At 40.6% G+C, this 18,944-nt stretch overlaps 1 protein-coding gene across 1 annotated transcript in view; it reads right to left on the bottom strand.

Moving 5' to 3' along the window:
* The window catches only part of Schip1 (schwannomin interacting protein 1), a 733,733-nt gene that overhangs the window by 570,260 nt on the left and 144,529 nt on the right, over positions 1-18,944 (bottom strand). Inside the window, exons 2-3 of the mRNA XM_051199278.1 lie at positions 12,757-12,821; positions 7,767-7,847 (exon numbers count right to left, since the gene is read on the bottom strand). Coding sequence (XP_051055235.1) covers positions 7,767-7,847; positions 12,757-12,821 — 146 coding nt within the window. The remainder of the gene's footprint in view (positions 1-7,766; positions 7,848-12,756; positions 12,822-18,944) is intronic.

Here is an 18,944-nt window from a genome sequence, read left to right as displayed (position 1 = left end):
ACCCAGCAATATGTCACTGCCAGTCATCACCCACAGACTCAGAAGGGCACGGGGGCGGGGATTGGCTTTAGAGATAGAGAAACTGAAAGATAAATTGTGCTTCAAGAAAGAACATTTGTGCTTTAGCTGCATTTGGGCCACCAAGACTAGGTCTTAAAACAGTAACCACAACCAAACCAATTGGATTGTGTTTCTCAGATTTGACTAGGCTAACTCAGCCTGAAAAGGTCAGTTAAGGCCTGGGCATGTGTGTGTGTGGGGGGGGGGTGCACATAAGTCAAAGCCAAACAGGTTTGGGCACTAAATGATCTTTGATTTATGGGACACCATAAATTGAGAAAAATGAATAGCTGGTGATTATACATTCATTCATTCATTCATTCATTCATTCAGCACATGACTTTAGAGGGTCCATTCCATGCCTAGACTCTGGACACAGACTACAGAGCACATTTCTGGGATTCTACACACACAGACTGCAAGGTGAAATTCACAACACTGGGCAGTATGTTTGCATGGCCAGATGCAGGGTTCTCATGGCCCTAATACCTGGATAAGTCTAAAAGAACATTGCAGTCATTTAATTGACATACTGTGGTTGACACGGGTAACAAAGAACACCTGAAAGTATCCTGTGCTTTTTTAAGACACTAAAGTAACAGGTGTTTTTTTAATATTTCACTTTAGGCAGTTTGTTATCTTAACTGGTGGTTAGTATCAAGAGAAAAAGGCTACCTGAAAAACAGGCACCTGTTCTGTTTAAGTTAAAGAACTTTTCGTGGATCATTGGCCCCAAACTCAGGCAGTAACATGTCTGTGTCCATGGGTACTCAGTGAGTGTACTGTAATTTTCCCAGGCATTTGCATGTGCCAGGACTCGGTAGGTATTCTAAAGTGAGAAACGAGTATCTGTTACTACCTCTGCTAGACTCCTAGACACACCAGACCCTCTATTCTCTTCCATGTGAGCTGGGTTAGTAAAGTTATTGGCATACGAACAAACTGATACCCCTTCCTCAAAGAGGAATTCTTTCCTCAAAGAGAATTGAATACCATCAATTCTCAATAGCAAGTGGATATAAGGAACACAAAATGTCATTATATTATTGAACTTTATTGTTTTCTTAATTAATTAAAGGTTTTTGAGTTATAGTATTTGAGGAAAATTTCAGAAGGCACTGTGAAGGCCATGCCTTGGATTCAGAAGCCGGTCCTGAAGACATGGAGCTTAAGCAGCTGGGCTTATGCTTGGAGGTCAGATTCCTCTTCTGGGAGCTTGTCTGTGTTCCTTGTTAGTCATTTGTGTAGAATCCTAAGGTAAGATTTTTAAGGGCTGTGTTGGTATTAATAGTAATGGCCCCCATAGGCTTACATATTTGAATGCTTGGTCACCAAGGGCTATTGCCACATTTGGCCTTGTTGGAGTAGGTATGGTCTTGTTGGAGGAAATGTGTAACTGGGGGTGGGCTCTGAGACTTCAAATGCTCAAGCCAGGCCCATGTCTGCCTCCATGCTTCCCACAATGATGATGATGGACTAAACCTTTGAACCTGTAAGCCAGCCCAAATGTAATGTTTTTCTTTCGAAGAGTTGCTGTAGTCATAGTGTCTCTTTACAGCCATAAAACCCTGACTAAGACAAGGGTCCTCCATCCACAGCTCAGAACCCCTAAAGCAAGCTTTGACTCTGATCAGAACGATAATTTCTTACTGTTTTATTGCTCACTGCTTGAACAAAATGCACCCTTGCTGATTTTTTCATTGCCTTAAAGGCTTTAAACAGATTTGTAAAGTCCTACAGGTGACTGGTCATCTCCCTGCTTCTAGAGAGCTGAAAAGTTTTGTAATCCATTAGTGGATTACATGATCTGAAGTTCTGGGGACCCTCCAGGGCTTAGTGAACACTTCAGGAGCACTTTGGATAAATCCTAGCTATTAGGGTCTCAAAAGATGTTCCATTTAAAAGAAGTAAAAAAGTTAAATAATATTATTAGTGGCCAATATAATATCTAAGATTTTACAAGACCCCAAGGCATCCTTCACTAGCCTTTGTTCTAAAAAAAAAAAAAAAAAAAAAAAAAAAAAAAAAAAAAACAAGCAAGCAACCTTGACCATTGGGGGGGGGGAAAAAATGTGTCATTTGAAGCAGTGTTACTCTTTAGCATGTTGAGCACCAGGGGGCGGTGTAACTCTTTAGAGACTTGTTTTTGTTTTGTTTTGTTTTTTTAAGTCAGAGACTAAGACAGAAGGGTTAATTTCTTCTAAGTTGGTAGATATCTTCTTTCATTGATAAACACTGTAACAGTGTCAAACAAATGTCCTTTAAATTGTTTGAAAATACACAGTAAAGTATTTACTATTTTAAATATGTATTAAAATATGTTTATGTCCTCTTAATTCTTTAAAATACTTTGTTTTATTTTTGAACACCTAACTTAAGATATTGTACACATATACAGAATGAATTATATGTAATTGAAAGTATATTACCCTATTAGTCTTGATTTTAATAATTACAGTGTTAAAGACTACATTGCAGATTGGATACTGCCTTTAAACTTACTTCAGAGGTTAAAAGCAACAAGCCATTTCTGTCATACTCGACTAAATTATTGCATTATTTTTTTAATGTTGCAGTCACAATATCAGTCCCTGGGCCCAAGAAAAGTGTTTTTATCCAACTCTAATTATTCACCTTAAACTATACCTCTAACATGATCTTTAAACAGTAAAGCATTCTAATACCAAGCCTTGCTGATACCATCTTCAAATGCTGAAAGAGGTTAAAGGAAAACATGAAAGCTTCTGACCCACAGTCATAGGTACCATTTTCTTATTCTAGCTTTACCATAATTCCACCTTGCAAATCTTCTATATGGATGCAGCCTATAGACTATCTTGACACTTTTATTTTTAAAATTAAACTACACTACCAATAAGCTTTTAAGAATTGATTAAAATAAGGGAGTATAGCATGTTCAATCCTACATTGTGAATTACAAGATTCTAGTACATCATTCGTAATAGAAACGGAACATTTTTGAAGTCAATTTTTGGTCATCCATTCTTATTTCTCTTTCCTCCTGCTATTTGCTGCTTCAGACTTTAGTCTGTTTATTTGTGTCTGTTTTGTAGGGAAGGGTGGGGCTGGCAGTGCCTCATTGCCACCAGATAACTTGACACCTGAGAGTAGAAGGGAGGGCTTTCCTAGGAGGTCTGAGATGCCCACAAAAGGTTTAGGGAGTTCCAGGATTTGAATTGGGTCCTAGAGGGTGGATTAGATTGAAGAGGAGACATGATGGGAGATGCCATTATGTAAATATGCTTCTCATACAGGTTAATAATAAAGCACTGTTGGCCAATAGGAAAGGAAGATAGGAGGGGCTAGGAGACAAGGAGGAAAGAGGAAGTAGGGAGAAGGAGTCAAGATGGAGAGTCTGGAGAGAGCTGGACGCCAGCCACCTCCCCGGTAAGAGAAGGCCATGTGAAAATACATAGATCAGCAGAAATGGGTTAATACTTAAGATAGAGCTAGCCAATAATATCAAATACAGAGTCTCTGTGTGTTATTTGGGGCTGGCGCGGCAGCGGGACAAGACCAGCGGTGGCGGGAGGAAAAAACCTTACTCTACAAATGGCGCCCACAGAGACAGGGTTGGAAAAGAGGATAGCTATCACGTAGGAGGCCCAGGGTAAGTTGCTGAAGCTAGCAGACTGTGAAGACCACTCCCTCCCAGGTTATACTTTGAACAACCTGGGTCTTAACTTCGGAACACCTTCTCATTAGGAAGACAGAGTTCTTCTGATAGGAGGTACATAGGATCCAGGAGTCCAACACAGAGGAGAGCTCTCCCAATACAGCAGTAAACACTGATAATAAAGCCTATCAGATTGGGTGTCCTTCCCAGCAAGTCCAGTTTCATCCCACAAGACTAAAATCCCTGGAGCAATGATGCCCCACATAGATGTGTCACTGTCTTGGTAGTTTCTGATAATGGTCAGTAGCTGATTAACAAATGTGTTCTTCTTATGTCATGCTCTAGATATAGCTTAAAGAAGTTCTACCTCACAAGGAAGTGTGTTTAGCATGATAGATGTTCTTGACTGGTTTTCCTTCTCATTAGCTATGTCCTTAAGCAAAATGCTAAACAATCTGACCTACATTTTGCTCTTTCACAAGAGGAGCATATAGTCATACATTCTTCCTAATTCTTTCAAGAGGGCAACTGTTAATATATGCACATCATTTAGCCCCACATATGACAAATAGAGCAGGCCTGGATAAACTATTATTACCTGCTTAAGAAACCAAAAGACATACTTCCAGGTTATGTGCAAATCACACATTAATGTGCTCTTCTGGATTCCCAAAGATCCCACAAGCTTTACTTTGAGGATCAGGTGGACATATAAATACATTTGGAAGACACATTTGGATAGATAAACTAGAATAGGCTGAACATTTTTATCTGATGTTCCTCTAGAAAATCATTATGATCCTGTTAAGGACAGAGTGCAAGAGAGGACAGAGGCTGCCAGGGCTCCCAGTGCCACATAGGAAGTGAGAACTGGGCTGGGATTTGAATCCGCATTGCTCAAATTCCAAAGTTTCTGCTTTCAACCACTCTTCCCACATATCTCTTATAAACTACACTCTGGGCTGAAGTCATGTTTTAGTTGATATGTTAAAGCATTGACCAAAAGCAGCTTTGGAAGAATGGGGTTTTTATCTCACAGGTCCATCATTGAGAGAAGCCAGAATAAAAACTCAAGATAGGAACCTGGGGGTGAGAACTGAAATAGAGAACATGGAGGAGTATGCTTATGGGCTTGTTCCTCCTGGGTTCTTCAGTTTGACTTCTTTCGTAACTCAAGACCACCTGCCAAAATGTGGCACCACTAGCAGTCAACTGGGTCACAGTGACCTCTGACATCAATCATTAACCAAGAAAATGCTCCCACATACTCCCAAAGGCCACTTTGATGGAGGTGACTCCTCAATGAGGGTCCCTCTTCCCAGTTGACTCTAGCTTGTGTCATGTTGATATAAACTCACTATCACAATTTGGTGAAGATTATGCTTTAACAGTGTGATTTAACATCATGTTTTATAAAATAGTTTTACAAATTCTAAAACTCAACAAGATTTGTTTTGTTGCAAGTTATCCAAACTTGCCAAATACATTTTCAGATGAAAAAAAAATGATTAATGTTCAATACATCCATATGTTGTTCTGTCATAAAATATTGTCAAAGCAAAAGGGATCATGTCCTGCCCCACACCCAATGCTGGGATTCACACTCACACAGGACAGACTTCTGACTCTGAGACAAGTTCTCTTCATGTTGTGCTTGTCTTTTACCTTTGGAGATCTGCTCACCAGGGTGACACTCACCAGGGTCTCTCTCTGCCTTTGCAGTTTAGAGCTCACCACCAGCTGTTTGTATCACCCGAGCTGACAGTGCTTCTTCATCAGGGAGGAGGGAGTTGTCTCCAGAAGATCATATGATAACATGACCCTTACTCTTCTTTCTCATCAGGGGAAGGCAGATGCTTGTGTTGTCACCACCTACAGAGGTCAGAGGCCCTAAGACAAAGCCTGTGACATTGGAGGGTGACTCTAAGAGCTCAAGCAAAGGCCATTGTATTAGTTCTTTTTATGCCTGAACACTGTCCTTTGGGGAGCAAGGCTGGACATGCCCTCTCCTGTAAGGATGTCAAGGTCTAGGGGGGAAGGGTGTCATAAACAATAGACACAGCTAACAATAGGCCCTATAAACAATAGGCCCTGTGGCCCCATTCTCCAGGATTTCAAGCCTTGGGGCCACCTTAAAGGAAACAGACACCTAGAATCCTGAGTGCTCACCTTTGGTAGGAAATCTGGAAACCCTCAGGCAGTTTAGCATGAAGAGAAGTAGAATCCCTTGCAGCAGAAAGGAGAATGGGGAAGGAGGGGGGAGGGAGGTGGGCATAGAAGGGGTGAAATTGTGGGCTATAGATGTTTTCTCTCTCCCTCTCCCTCTCTCTCTCTCTCTCTCTCTCTCTCTCTCTCTCTCTCTCTCTCTCTCTCTCTCTCTCTCTCTGTGTGTGTGTGTGTATGAAAGATATGCAACCTGCCCTGGGAGTTAAGAATTTAATAACCAGATTAGACAAAACTCACTGAGCTGGAGTGAATTCTCTGATAGGACTCAAATTCCATTATTGGGCAAGATTAAGCTCTCACCCTCCCCAACCCCCTCCAGTGACTGGAAATAGGGTTCAGAGTTATTAGGAGAGATAAAAAGCATTCATTTCTACTTCACTGAGCTGAGACCCCTCCATCACACCAGCAAACATAAACTCACAAGGCCTCAGCCCTCTCAGCTGGCTGGGCTCACAAAACCAGAGAGATTTTTCTCTTCATACTCCTCCTCCTGGCACCCACTCCTCTGCCTTGATATATTGGAGATGATGAAAATTTAAAAAGAAAGAAGGCCATGCCATATTCTGAAGTGAATTCCATCATTCAATGAGGCACTCTTTCCTTGCACACAGCAGCTTTCCTTTGCACTAGCGAGACTTCATCTTCATGAGATTCCTAACAACCAGGCAACCTGTGGTTGCCCTCCAGCATGTTCTGCAGTGAAACCACAAAGCAATTCAATGTCCAGATTCATTCTATCAGGAAGCAAGGCACAGAACTTCCTAGTAGGGTATCCTGCTGGTTCAGAGACTTTGTCTGGGCTTAACATGAAGGGTAGGCTGGATGCTCATACTGGATGCTCTTCTCAAGGATGTGTAAGGCTGACACAGATTTGTAGCGGATGTCTATTTGCTTCACTCAGCAGGATATTATAAATCTGTCTTTCCATTCCCATCTAAATTCCTTAATCCAGCAATGACTTACTGTTCAAAGCTGCACTCCCCGCTGCCCCCCCCCCCGGCACACTTTCTCAGGCTTCTTTGCAAATGATCAGGTGTTCTCAAGTTCAGACATGTTTAAACTCTGGGTGTTAAACTTCTGGGTTTTGACAAGGGTGGGGAGGAGGTGTTGGGGGAGGGGAAGGCTGTATACACCTTTGAGTGAGACCTGGGATGGGGAAGGGTCACAGAAATTAGTCATGAATGGGATGTGACTCTGTGGCACTATGAGAGGCTGATAGCTTCCTTCTCTATTTAAGAATACTTTTAAAGGGTTGCTTACTGGCCCTATAATGGAGCTTGCTTCACTCTGGCTCTTAATGGCTTCACTTAATTGATGTTGCAGTGTGCTTAGTACTGTTTCATTGTTACAGTCACTTATAACAGGAGGTGGAGCTCACACTGGTCTTTATTGGGAGAGGCTATGAAGAAGCATCATGTACCTCCTCCATAAGGGCAGGAAAGATACACGGGTTGTTTTCCCCTGACATTGGTGGTGGGGATGAAATTAGGAAGTAAGAAGGGTGTTACAAAGCAGTGTTTGTGCACATACGTAAGGTGTCGCCTCCAATGGCAAGATGAAAGAATAAAAAACGATAGGAAGAATTTGCTAGACTTGAAAGGAAAACCATAAAATACTTCCTACCATTGCCCAATAGATGGTGGATTGGGCTAAAAGTACCTTCGTTATTGCCTAGGCCCTGCCCTGGCTGGATCTATAGCATGCACATTTGAAATGAAGAATGTATGACTCTGTACCAATACACTCACTCCAAGTGTGTTCAGGAGTACGAACACACACACACACACACACACACACACACACACACACACGTGTGCCCATAGAATTTCTTCAAACGACTTACATTTTCACTTTTGACTCCAAGGGCTGCAGACTGAGGGGGTACTTTTCAATGTTATTCTCCACATCCATGGCCAGCTGGTGGCTAGAAAGAGAAAAGGCATGTGTCAGTATAGCTCAACTCAGGAAGTCATTGTTTACAGTGAAAATACTTTAAACTTGCATGGTTTTGAAAAAAGATGGAGGTTTATTAAAGGAATTCTTTAAAAATGTGTGGTAAGTGACCTCACTTTAAAAGAAAATAGTATATTTATTTTTCCTTCAGCCCCTAGTGGAAAAACATGAGGAAACACATAAATTCTGTATGGCCACTAGGTGGTGCGATGAGCCCAATTTAGCTCTGTTGTTGCACAGCCTGAGTAGGAAAACATTCTTTTACTCTGTGATGTTCAGATTCAGGATTTGCTGTTAATTTTTTATTATTCAGCCATATGTGTACTAGAAATTATCAAAATGGTGGAAATACCTATCCTATCCTTTCATTCTGGGAGGTGTGTGCTATAAAAGTATGTAATGTATATAACTGTGTGAATGTAATCTATGTTATTAAAGAGGAAACATAAATGGACCTAATCCAGAATAAGTGAGCATACAAAGACTGGCTTCACAATCATGTGATTTTGTAGGGGTAGCAGCCTTATAGCTAGGGCATTTTTAAAGGTTGGGTCTATTAAGCATCCCATTAATTGCAAATTAGCAAATTGGCAAAGAGTATCTGCAATGTAGGCAATATAGCTTGCAACCATCAAAGACAATAATAATAAATTCTCTTTTTAATTTGGGCATATACATTACAATATACCAATAAGCTATAAATGACAAACATGTATTGGCTTAAGCCAGCTAGCACTAGTGCATCTCATCAATAGTTTCCTGTGGTTAACCAAGTCATTATGTGTCAATACAGTAGTGGCACATGCAATCACAAGTCACCTACCAGAGATAAAGCTTGGTTCAATAATTTCAAAAAAAAAATGCAAGGCACTCAGACTAAGGTCCTACTTAAGTTAATAGGTAATTATCATTAGCAATAGACTCCAAAGAAGTCTCCTAATTAATAGGGTACCAATTAATAATCTCCATTCTTGGACACTTGCCAAGGTCTATTGTGTCTGTGTGTATGTGTGTATGTGTGCCCATGTGTGCATGCATTCCTATATAGGTAAATGCCTTCAACTGGCCTTACATTTTGTGGAGCTGTATCTTTCCTGCCCTTCACACTGGCTGTCTGCCACAAAACCCTGTTGAGCATTTGGAATAAATGTAATGTTCCAAAGGGGAATAACCGATCAACTGCTATGACACCATGATCACTTAACTTATAGTCATTTTGAATAGCAGTGGTGATTTACATCTCTGCACCTACGTCGGCTACCACTGTAACTGTAATGAAAGACCTGGTCTGCTCACTTGAAGCACCTCAGATTTTTCAATCAGCTCTGACAGTTTTCAAGGATATAGTCCTGCCTGGAAGTGGACCAGGAAACATTTCCAGCAACCTATGCAAATGTACCAAGAAATCCATGAAAATGCTGGATTCAGTGCCCACTGCACTTGTTTTTTGTCATTGACAACCAGGAAGGAGATAGTTACTTTGGAGACTTCCCTGCATGGAAGGGCTTGTGCCTGTCTGTGTGCTTTCCCATCCCTAGAATCTTCCATCCTCATAGGAGAACAGAACAAAACTGCAAGACAGGCAGGCCATTATCAGCAGCTTTTAGCTTTCTGGGGTCTCTGCATGGCACAAGAGAAAGAGTAAGCTGGCATTGGTTGGGAGGGGGTGGGGGGAAACAAACCACACACATACACACACTTCACAAATGTTCATGTCTTCCTGAGAGAAGAGAGATTTAATAGGGAGCTGTGGTCAATTAGCAAGGAAACAAAAACAACTTTTGGAGTTCATTTCCTCCATTTAAATCAATAACGGAAAACAGACATAGCCAGGTTGGATAAATGAACGGGCTGAACATCACAGAGGCGGTGTGCCCTCAGAGAACTTGGCTGCTCTGGGAGTTTACTGAGTAACTACAAAAGCTGAAAAGCAACAGCCCCACTGGTTCTCACCCCAACTCCTCAGAACCTCTTGAAAGAAGCTGCTGGAACTGGGATTGACATGTAAAACAAGCTTGTTTCAAATAAAAGAAATTATTTTTTAAAAAGACGCTGCTGGATACTGCCTCCAGGACTCGAGATTCAATTTGTCTGGGGTGAACCTTGAGCCAGGACGTTTTTGTTAGGCTGACTCTAAGACAAAGAAGCTTGATGTAGATTTAATATTATTCCAACGTGAGTCTCCGTAGTAGAAAAATCTTTCTAGAATGAGCTAAAATATGAAAGTATTCATAAGGAAGAATTAACTAGTTTTTAGTTTAAGTTTATTTTCAACTAATAGATAATACTTGGACATGTTAGGGTTGACAGGAGGCTCAGCTGTTAAAAGTACTTGCTGCGCCATCTTGAGGCCAAGAAAACAGGTGCCAGCACTCATGAGATAAAGTACAGAAGCATGTCTGGAACTTCAGCTCCAACAGGCCAGGGACAGGATGACCTCTGGGGTCTTCAGGATTTCTGCCTAACCAAGAAAACACAGCCTTAGGTCCAGAGAGAGACCCTGCCTCAAAGGAATAGACAAGATATCAGAAGAGCCCTCTTCTGGGCTCCATGCCCTCACACAGGAATGAGCACAAGCAAGAATGTGTGCATATACTCACACAAATAAGGAAGCTTCTAAATTACATGTATTAATGTGATGTTTACAAATAGACATACATTGTGTGGTATTTAAATTATTTTAATCAGTCCCCTCAAACACATACCACTTCTTTATGGTACAATTTTTAATATAAATTCCTCTGACATTCTTTTGAAATATATAAAAGTCTATTATTAGCACCCATTCCTCTGTCTTTCCCCACTCTTCCATGCTACCCCCCCCCCAGCACCCAGCCTCAGGAAACTCCATTTTATTCTACACTTCCATGAGTTCAAGCTTTTCAGATTTCACATGAGTGGTAAAAATTTCTTTCAGTACCTGGCTCACTTGTTTAATATAATGTCTCCAAGCTTATCCATATTATAACAAATGACAGGATTTTATTCCTTTGCAGATGCATAGTATACCACTCTGTCTATGGCCACATTTTCTTAATCTGTTCACTGCCCCTGAGGCTGTCTCTGTGTCTTGGTGGTTCTGAGTCATGCTGCAGTAGGCGTGTAAGTACAGATGTCTCTTGACAGATTATTTTCATTTCCTTCAGATATATATTTTGTAATGGAATTTCTAGATCATGAAGTAGTTCTACTTTTTAATCTTTGAGAAAACTCTACAGTATTTTCCATAATGGATAAGTTCCTTTATTCTTATTTACTCATATTATGGGACCAGGCAGGACAATAATGGCCTAGATCAAATGTGTAACTCAGAAACTTCATCTAATCAATAGGCCAGAAACTATTTTTAAGTAAGTAGCATGACAAGGTCATAGAGCACAGAAATGGAAAAACCTGAGATGTCCTGTCCAAAGGGAATGGGAAGGGAGGTGGCATTGATGTGGCCACTGTCTGGGGTTGTCTCTTCTGATGCCTTCAGGAAGATTTCCCAGCCAGTGATGACATCTTTAAAGATACGTGGCACTGGGACTCTGTTGTTTAAATGGTGTATCCAGACTCGCATGGGGTAGGAAAACACAGAAAGAGAAATCGTATCTGAGGTTTTCCCTTGCAGCAGTATTTTCTACATTCTGGGGTTTTCATTCCTCTCTTCTAGGGCACACCCGGTGCCTGTTAGCTCAATTCTTAACAAAAACACCTGCTCTGGTGTTGCACAGCCTGGCATTTCAAAATCACTGTCATTCCTGTTACTGGCATGGCTGTTTCCATAAACCTGGTTCCTTAATCATTGTTCTACTTTCTAGAATAGAAGAGCAACTTAGCTGCCCCCTCAGGACCACCCACAAAGCATGTAATAGCAGCAGTTGCGTTCCTTCTGAGACTCCTTTTCCCCAAGCCCCTTGTGCTTACTTCTTTGTACGAGTAGTTGATGCTGTTCGAGAGATCTCATAGTTGTAATTTACCTACTTCTGAATTCTCAAGGACATGAACATCCTTTTTTAGAGTCCAGAACCACATAGGACATCAATGTATGTTGGGAGTATATAACTCAGCTGAGTACTCATTCAGCTGATGGTTGACATAGGTCTCTGGAGGTCTCCAGACCTGAGTTTTATTCTCATATTTACTAACCATCTGAGTATACAGAGTACATTTGGATGAGTTGCTCACCTCTCTCTGAGTCTCCTTGCTTATCTGTGAAAAATGTCATAATGCTGCCTATGTCAAAGGCCATAATCAGAGTTGATAGAGAAAACGTCTGTTAAGCCTTAGTAATCTAGACTACATTGTAAGCCCTCAATAACAGATGGCTATTTTCCTCTTCCTCTGTTTTGATGACCCATGTTGGCTTATCGGTTGAGCATACTAATGTTTTAGAATGGTTATAAAATCACAAGTCATGCTAAAGTTCAATAAACCCTTGAAGCCTTTGGCCTCAAGTTGAAATCAGGATAGAATTCTCATATGCTCTAAATAATATTTGATTTTTTAAATGTAAGTACAAGATATTTTTATCTTTCTGTTTTTAATTTTATTTGCTGATGAAGTGCTATTTTGAATGTGTACTCTATTAGTCTAGCTTGTCCTTGCCTTGTGCCCAAAATTATGCTTGCCTCTTGTGACTAAAACTAACCACAAAACAGGACAAGTTTCAGGCTCCTGGACCTATATAGCAGGCATCTATGAATTTCATGTTCAGTTAAACAGCAAGACTAATCTAACACATCTAACTATCTCTCAAATACAACATACTTCTTAGCCAAAGGTTACTACATGCAACTGTCAAATTTACTTATTCATTTTTCCCTTGTTAGGATATATATTCCATGTCATCTTCTTGAGTTAGCAAATAATTTAACTTCCTTGGAACTTTTACTTACTTCTCAAGCAAATATTTTCCATCATCAACTTGTTCTAAAGGATTCTGTAATCTTTTCAATTCTTCCTGTAAAAAAGAAAAATTCAAAAATTACAATCTTGTGTTTTTGGCAATATTATCTGAGAGTGGATGCTAGCAGCGTTGGAACAAGCCACCACTGAGTCTGTGGGGAAGCAGCAATTGTTAGGTCTTTAAACACTCATTACAGTGTAATCCATGCTTTAATTGAAATACAATAATCATATAAATGGATTGTTTTTTTCATCACCAATGAGAATGCTTCCTGTTATTTTTCCAGGGTGGGTATGTTTTTATGAGTCCACATACATACACTCTTTCCAAATTTATGACTCCATTGTAGTTCGCTGTTTACTGAATGAGGCTCTAATGAATGTGTGCTAGGCTTGGCAGTGAAACTAACTTTCTCTCTTGTTGCTTGGTAACCTTTTCTATGTAGTCCACATGTGCACTTGTACACACAAGCACACACACACACACACACACACACACACACACACACCCTCCTCTGAATATTGAGTATCTTCAGTCACTGTGATCTCATTAACTACAGGGATATTAAAGAAGTTGGCATGGGTTCTTGATGTCTTAACAATCACAAAGAGGAAATATAAAGAAAGCTTATAGTATTCTGTTCCTGGGAAGACCATACTATGTGATCTGTTACCTGATAAGTGATGAAGTGACCATTCCCCACCCCACTCCCCCAAAAAGCCGTGATCAGAACTGAAATTATCCCTCACTACTGAAGAGGAATTAATCCAGGAGTCCAATATCACAGGTGCCCAAGTCTCTTGTGCAAAGTGGCACATGTTTGCACATCTTTGTATATATCCTACACATGTTTGCACACATTCAAAATCACATCCGCACTGCACATTCCAGAACTTGACTGTACTTGCAACTCTCCTAGTCCCTCCAGCATTACCACTGGGATGCTTGCAACTTGAGTCCATCAGCAGCAGAGGCCTCTTCACTGAATTCCTTTCAGCAATCCCTGAATTATCTTGTTTGAGCTGAACCAAGCCTTGTGGTTCTGGGAACAGCTAAGTTCATGTGAGAGCAAAATCCATACTGTTTAGAAAAGAGTTTCAGCGTTTAGAGGGCTTTATCAATGACAAACTTGCCTGAGTTCCTCAGGAAGCCTTCTCCCTGAAGCCCTCTGAAGAGGGAAGCATTTCTTTCCTGTGAGCTACATGACCTAGAGAGAGGATAGGTCCTTCTTACTTCTGATTATATCTTCCAGATTCTCTCGACACCTCCATAACCTCAACATGCTCACTACCCACTCTGGGCTTTGTCCACCCTGTCTGTCATTTTTACTACATTTACCCAACTTCTTACAGAATTTCAAGTAGTCTAGATAGAAAATTGGATAGATAATTGACAGATGGGTAGGTGGCAGACCTTCTCAAATTTGAATTTAGCATTTTGCTTTTACATTAAAATTCCTCTTTCAGTTTTATAAACTTATTCTTTACATCTGTCTTCTTTTCTCCAATTCTTCATTCTTACTTTATCATATCTCACCACACCTTCAATGGCATAATCAGTAAATGCGAGTTATATAAATGGTAGTGCTGAGACCCACTTTTACAGGGAACCAATTTGGTGGGGAGAAAATCCTTAATTATCTTTGAAAGCCAGAGGTGAATTTGTAGGCTTTGGACATTCCTTTTTACCCTCCACACTGTGGTTACTAAAGAGTGCCAGCTTTTGGTAAACATTTCACTTTTCCATCTGTGGTGTGTGGTGGTGCTGTTACTTTCCTGGGGCACACAGGAAGAAGAGCAGGAAGAAAAGGGTTGGCATACTCTGTACCAGGCACTTTCTCCATTTTTTTTTCAGTTGTGGGAGTCTTCTGGGTGGGTCAGGCTTTGATGCATTGTTTCCTCCAATCTGACCATCAGTGTTCTAGGAAATCATATTAAACATAAGGTCAATGACTAACCCAGCTTTCTGAACAGCTGCTCTACTGACTTTTTAGTGGCTCTATTTCATCTTTTGGTTACTTAGGATAACTATACAAAGCATGCCACTTCAATTGGCCTGGAAGTTTCAAGGCATATCCTCATTTTCTCAGAAATGAATTAGGAAGTTGGCTTGCTCAACAGTCCCATTCGGAGTTTTGTCTTCGAGAAAGCTCTGTTTTTATCATTAAACACATATACAAATAGCCTCTGCCATCATTACTTTCTCCCATTGGTTTGTCTGTGTTTGTTTTTGTATTTGTCAATGACTTTTGTTGTCATTGTTATTTTTTATTTTCAGAAGCCATTAGTAGCTCGTTGGTGTTCTGGAATGGATTCCGTCCCACAGCTGAGGTCTTAGCACAGTAGAATCCAGCTTGCCTCTCTCTGCTTACCTCCACTCTTCCCATGCTCCTATAAGCCTGTTCAGATGAAAGGCCACACAGTTCCAGAAGCCGCATGTTCTCCTCCATGATGTTCAGTGACTGAGTCTTCTCAGCTTTCTCTTAGCCCACCCCATTCTTCTTTCAGGAACACTCTAACCCCACGCCCCTCCACAAAGGTCTTCCCAAACCTCTAGAAGGGCTGTTGTCTCCAGCCCCCAGATCCTCAGCAACCTGTCATCATTCCAGTTTTCATCTTGCTCTTTCTCACTAAATTCCTGGAGATCAGGGCTGCTGTCTCTGTCACCTGGTGTATCCACCCCCAGAATGAAGTATTTGTGGCTTAATAGATGCATGTTGAGTCTGTGCTGTAGCAATGGTGCAGACACTTCAGCAACCTGAGGGCTGCTCTCCCACATAGTCCCTGTTCCCTCCTCTGTGTCTTGGGGAGCTTGTGACTTGGATTTTTATCAGCCAGGTCCATGTGCTCATGACTCTTGGGAGGGAGGACCAAGATGGGTGAGAGGAACAGAAGGAAGAGGTCAGCAGATTTATGCTCTTGCTGGAATACAGCTTGACAGGAGATGAAAGCCACAACTCCCAGTGGCCTCTCTCACATGGCATTTCCAGCCATAGTACCATTACTTCTCCCTCTCCTTTCTCCTCCAGCATCTTCCCTTCCCTCCAGCCCATCCCTTTTTTTCCCTTTGCCTTCCTTTTCTTTCCCCTCTTCATCTTCCTTTCCCTTCTTTCATGCAATCCATTGATAGCTCCAGGTTCTTCTCCAAGCCTGGAGTGTTACCCTAGATCCTATCTTCACTTCCTTATACTTTGTCAATCACCCTCTGAAGTGAGTTATCTATTTTAGCCTTGGCCCTGGCTAAAACCCCAAGAATCCTAAGTTGCTTTTGTTTACCCAACCCTGGCAATCCCAACAAGTACAATGAATAAAATGAATTAATCAGGTTAAATAACAGAGTAGCATATCAACTCAAAGCTGATCCCTTGAAGGAGAGGCTGTCCCAACCCAAAGCTCCAAACTTACTTTATGACTTAGTTTCACTCAAAAAATAATAGGGCAATTCCTACCCTACTCTATTTGGCTACTGTCTTTTTAAAATATTTAAGCTCAATGTGTCTGCAAAATACAAGTTGAATTATTCAGGTACAATCCATATACACAGCACTGAAAATCCTTCCAAATGAAATCTGTTATGGGTGGTGAGGGAGTGTAAGCTATACCCTTATGGTGAGTAATTGACCGACTACTTGTCATGCTTCCCACTGCCAAGAGAGTTTTTCTGAAGCATCTTGGGTATGAAATATTAGAATGAATGGCAAATTCTTGTGTCTGGCTTTGGCCTCCCATCCTAATCTTGCCAAGTGTTTTGTCAAATGCAGTGGGATAGAGCTAAGTGACTGGCAAGTCCATCTCTGTGGCCCTATACTCAGCTACTAGACCTGCTCAATTATCAAACAGTCTTGTCTGCTCGTTTGTTTTCCCTATATTTACTCCCTCTGTGTTCTGAGTAAGTAGGGTATATTGTTTGGACAGGTTTAAAATCAGAAATCTTTTCAATATTGTTTTTCCTCTGAAGTGCACTTATTTCTAAACACAAACTCTTAACTCTTTTGAATTACACACGGGTCATGTTATTCCCAGCATGCCCCAGAGCATCCAGGGAAAGTTAAAATGTGAACACAATCTGCAATTTAGTTCATTTTATGGCAATGGGTGACAAAATCAGTGACACTCACATAAATCAGTGTGTGTGTGTGTGTGTGTGTGTGTGTGTGTGTGTGTGTGTGTGTTCTGGAAATAATTTCATGTTAACCTAAGGGTAACTATTTAACAAAAGTTAAAAGCCAAATGTACTTTTGATGCTTTTGACTACTTAATCATTCAATTAAATATTAATAGGTTTCTTCACCAATCCCCCCTCACCAGATCTTTTTTTAAATGGAAGTATAATAAGAGCACTAAAAGGGGGGTAACTAATGTTTGCATAATTTGGAAAAGTAGGAGACATAAAATCTATACTAATTTTAGCTCTGCATCATTAAACATGAAATATTGATTATTGCTCTTTGTAACGGGGTTTATGAAGCTAGCTAGGCTGCTGTGTCCACATAAAGTAAGTCTGATGCTTTGCCCTTGGACCCCAGTGGCTGTAAATGATGCCCCTTGATGACAGCTGGGAGGCAGGCATTCTGATCCACAGCCTTAGGAGATGCATTTCCCAGATTAGACCAGGGATGACCCAGCTGCACAGCTCAACTTCAGAAAATTAAATTGGAGGGAGTCCAACTTCTGTTGAAATAACTGTGTGAATTATAACGCTTCCATGGGCCTTGTTATAATGTAAATGTGCTTACAACTTACTGCCATTTCCCCCTATCCCTGCTGTGAATATGGGCATTAATAGTCATCCCGTATATTTAAAGGCAAAAAGGCATCAAAAATGAAATGCAAGACTTATGCTTTCTCCCTTTGGAAGAAGGGAGGCAATTTTTATTTATTTATTTATTTATTTATTTATTTATTTATTTTTCTTCTTTCATTTTCCTATTTTCTTTTTCTTTTTAAAAATTTTCTGTAAGAAGAGCATAGAGTTTGTTTATGTATTATGCATCCATGTTCTTTATGGCTAGCAGACCTGTAAATTTCACCCTGAGAAGTTGCCTAGCAGCTGAACATGAATTTCCGTGGGAGGAAAAAAATGGCTAATGTGACATCAACAACTCATTTAAGGGACTCATTCAGGTAAGTTATGGGCACATGGATGAGGTGGTAAACTTTAAAAGACATTTCCTGTTTCCAACACTCTGAGGACATTCTGAAAGTCCTTCTGCTCCAAGAGCTGTAACTTTATGGCAATGATCATGAGGTGGGTGAGTGAGTGAGTGAGTGAGTGAGTGAGTGAGTGAGTGAGTGAGTGAGTGAGTAAGTGAGTGAGTGAGTGACTTCTCTGTGTCTGTTCACAGTAGAGGTTTCAGTCACTGCAAACTTAGAGACTTACTAATGTAAGACACATCCGGAATTATCATCACTCACTCTTTATTCCTGTTTGGCCAGCTATATTACACACACGAGATACCCTGGATTTCAGCTGCCAAATGTGAATGTCAAACTTGAACAAATGCCAAGGGACCATGTTCTATAAGACTCAATTTCATCTTTTGAGTCATTGTCCTAGGTCCCTGGGTGTGAGATGAATTCAACCCTTGGGATTCTCTTGTAGTGCATGGTATTTTTAGAAAGCTACACTGACAATGATTTCACCTGGGCCAGCCCTTTGTTTACACCCAAATAATATGTTGGAGTGAGTCAGCTCCATGTTATTTTGACAACTATGCTTCAGAATGAAAAGCCCTCTCTGCTCTTTTGTGAGCTGGAGTGTACCTTCATGAGCTTTGACTGACTTAAGATCACAGGCATTCTAATGCTATCCCTGTAAAATGAAAACATTCACTATAAAGAATCTTACACACTCTAATAAATCCATAATGCTAGACTGTTAAACATTATTAATAATGGTTTTAAAGTTGTCCCTTTATGCAAAGTCTGTTTAGGAGGCTGATGAGATAGCTCAGAGAATAAAGGCATGTTGTTTCAAGCCTAATAACTGGAGTTTGGTCCCCAGGGCTCACAGGGTGGAAGGAGAGAATAGATTCCCACGAGTTGTCCTTCAGTCTCAATGCACATGCCTCAGTACACACACAAACAGATGCATACAGATGTGTGTATTTATGTGTGTGTGTGTGTGTGTCACATACATAGATAAAATTATTTTTTTAAAAAAAGTATATTCAGTTTA

This window comes from Phodopus roborovskii, unplaced genomic scaffold (genome assembly GCF_943737965.1).
Source record: "Phodopus roborovskii unplaced genomic scaffold, PHOROB, whole genome shotgun sequence".
Lineage (NCBI taxonomy): Eukaryota > Metazoa > Chordata > Mammalia > Rodentia > Cricetidae > Phodopus > Phodopus roborovskii.
The sequence above is the reverse complement of the archived record's forward strand: the minus strand, read 5'-3'. Positions and strand labels throughout refer to the sequence as shown.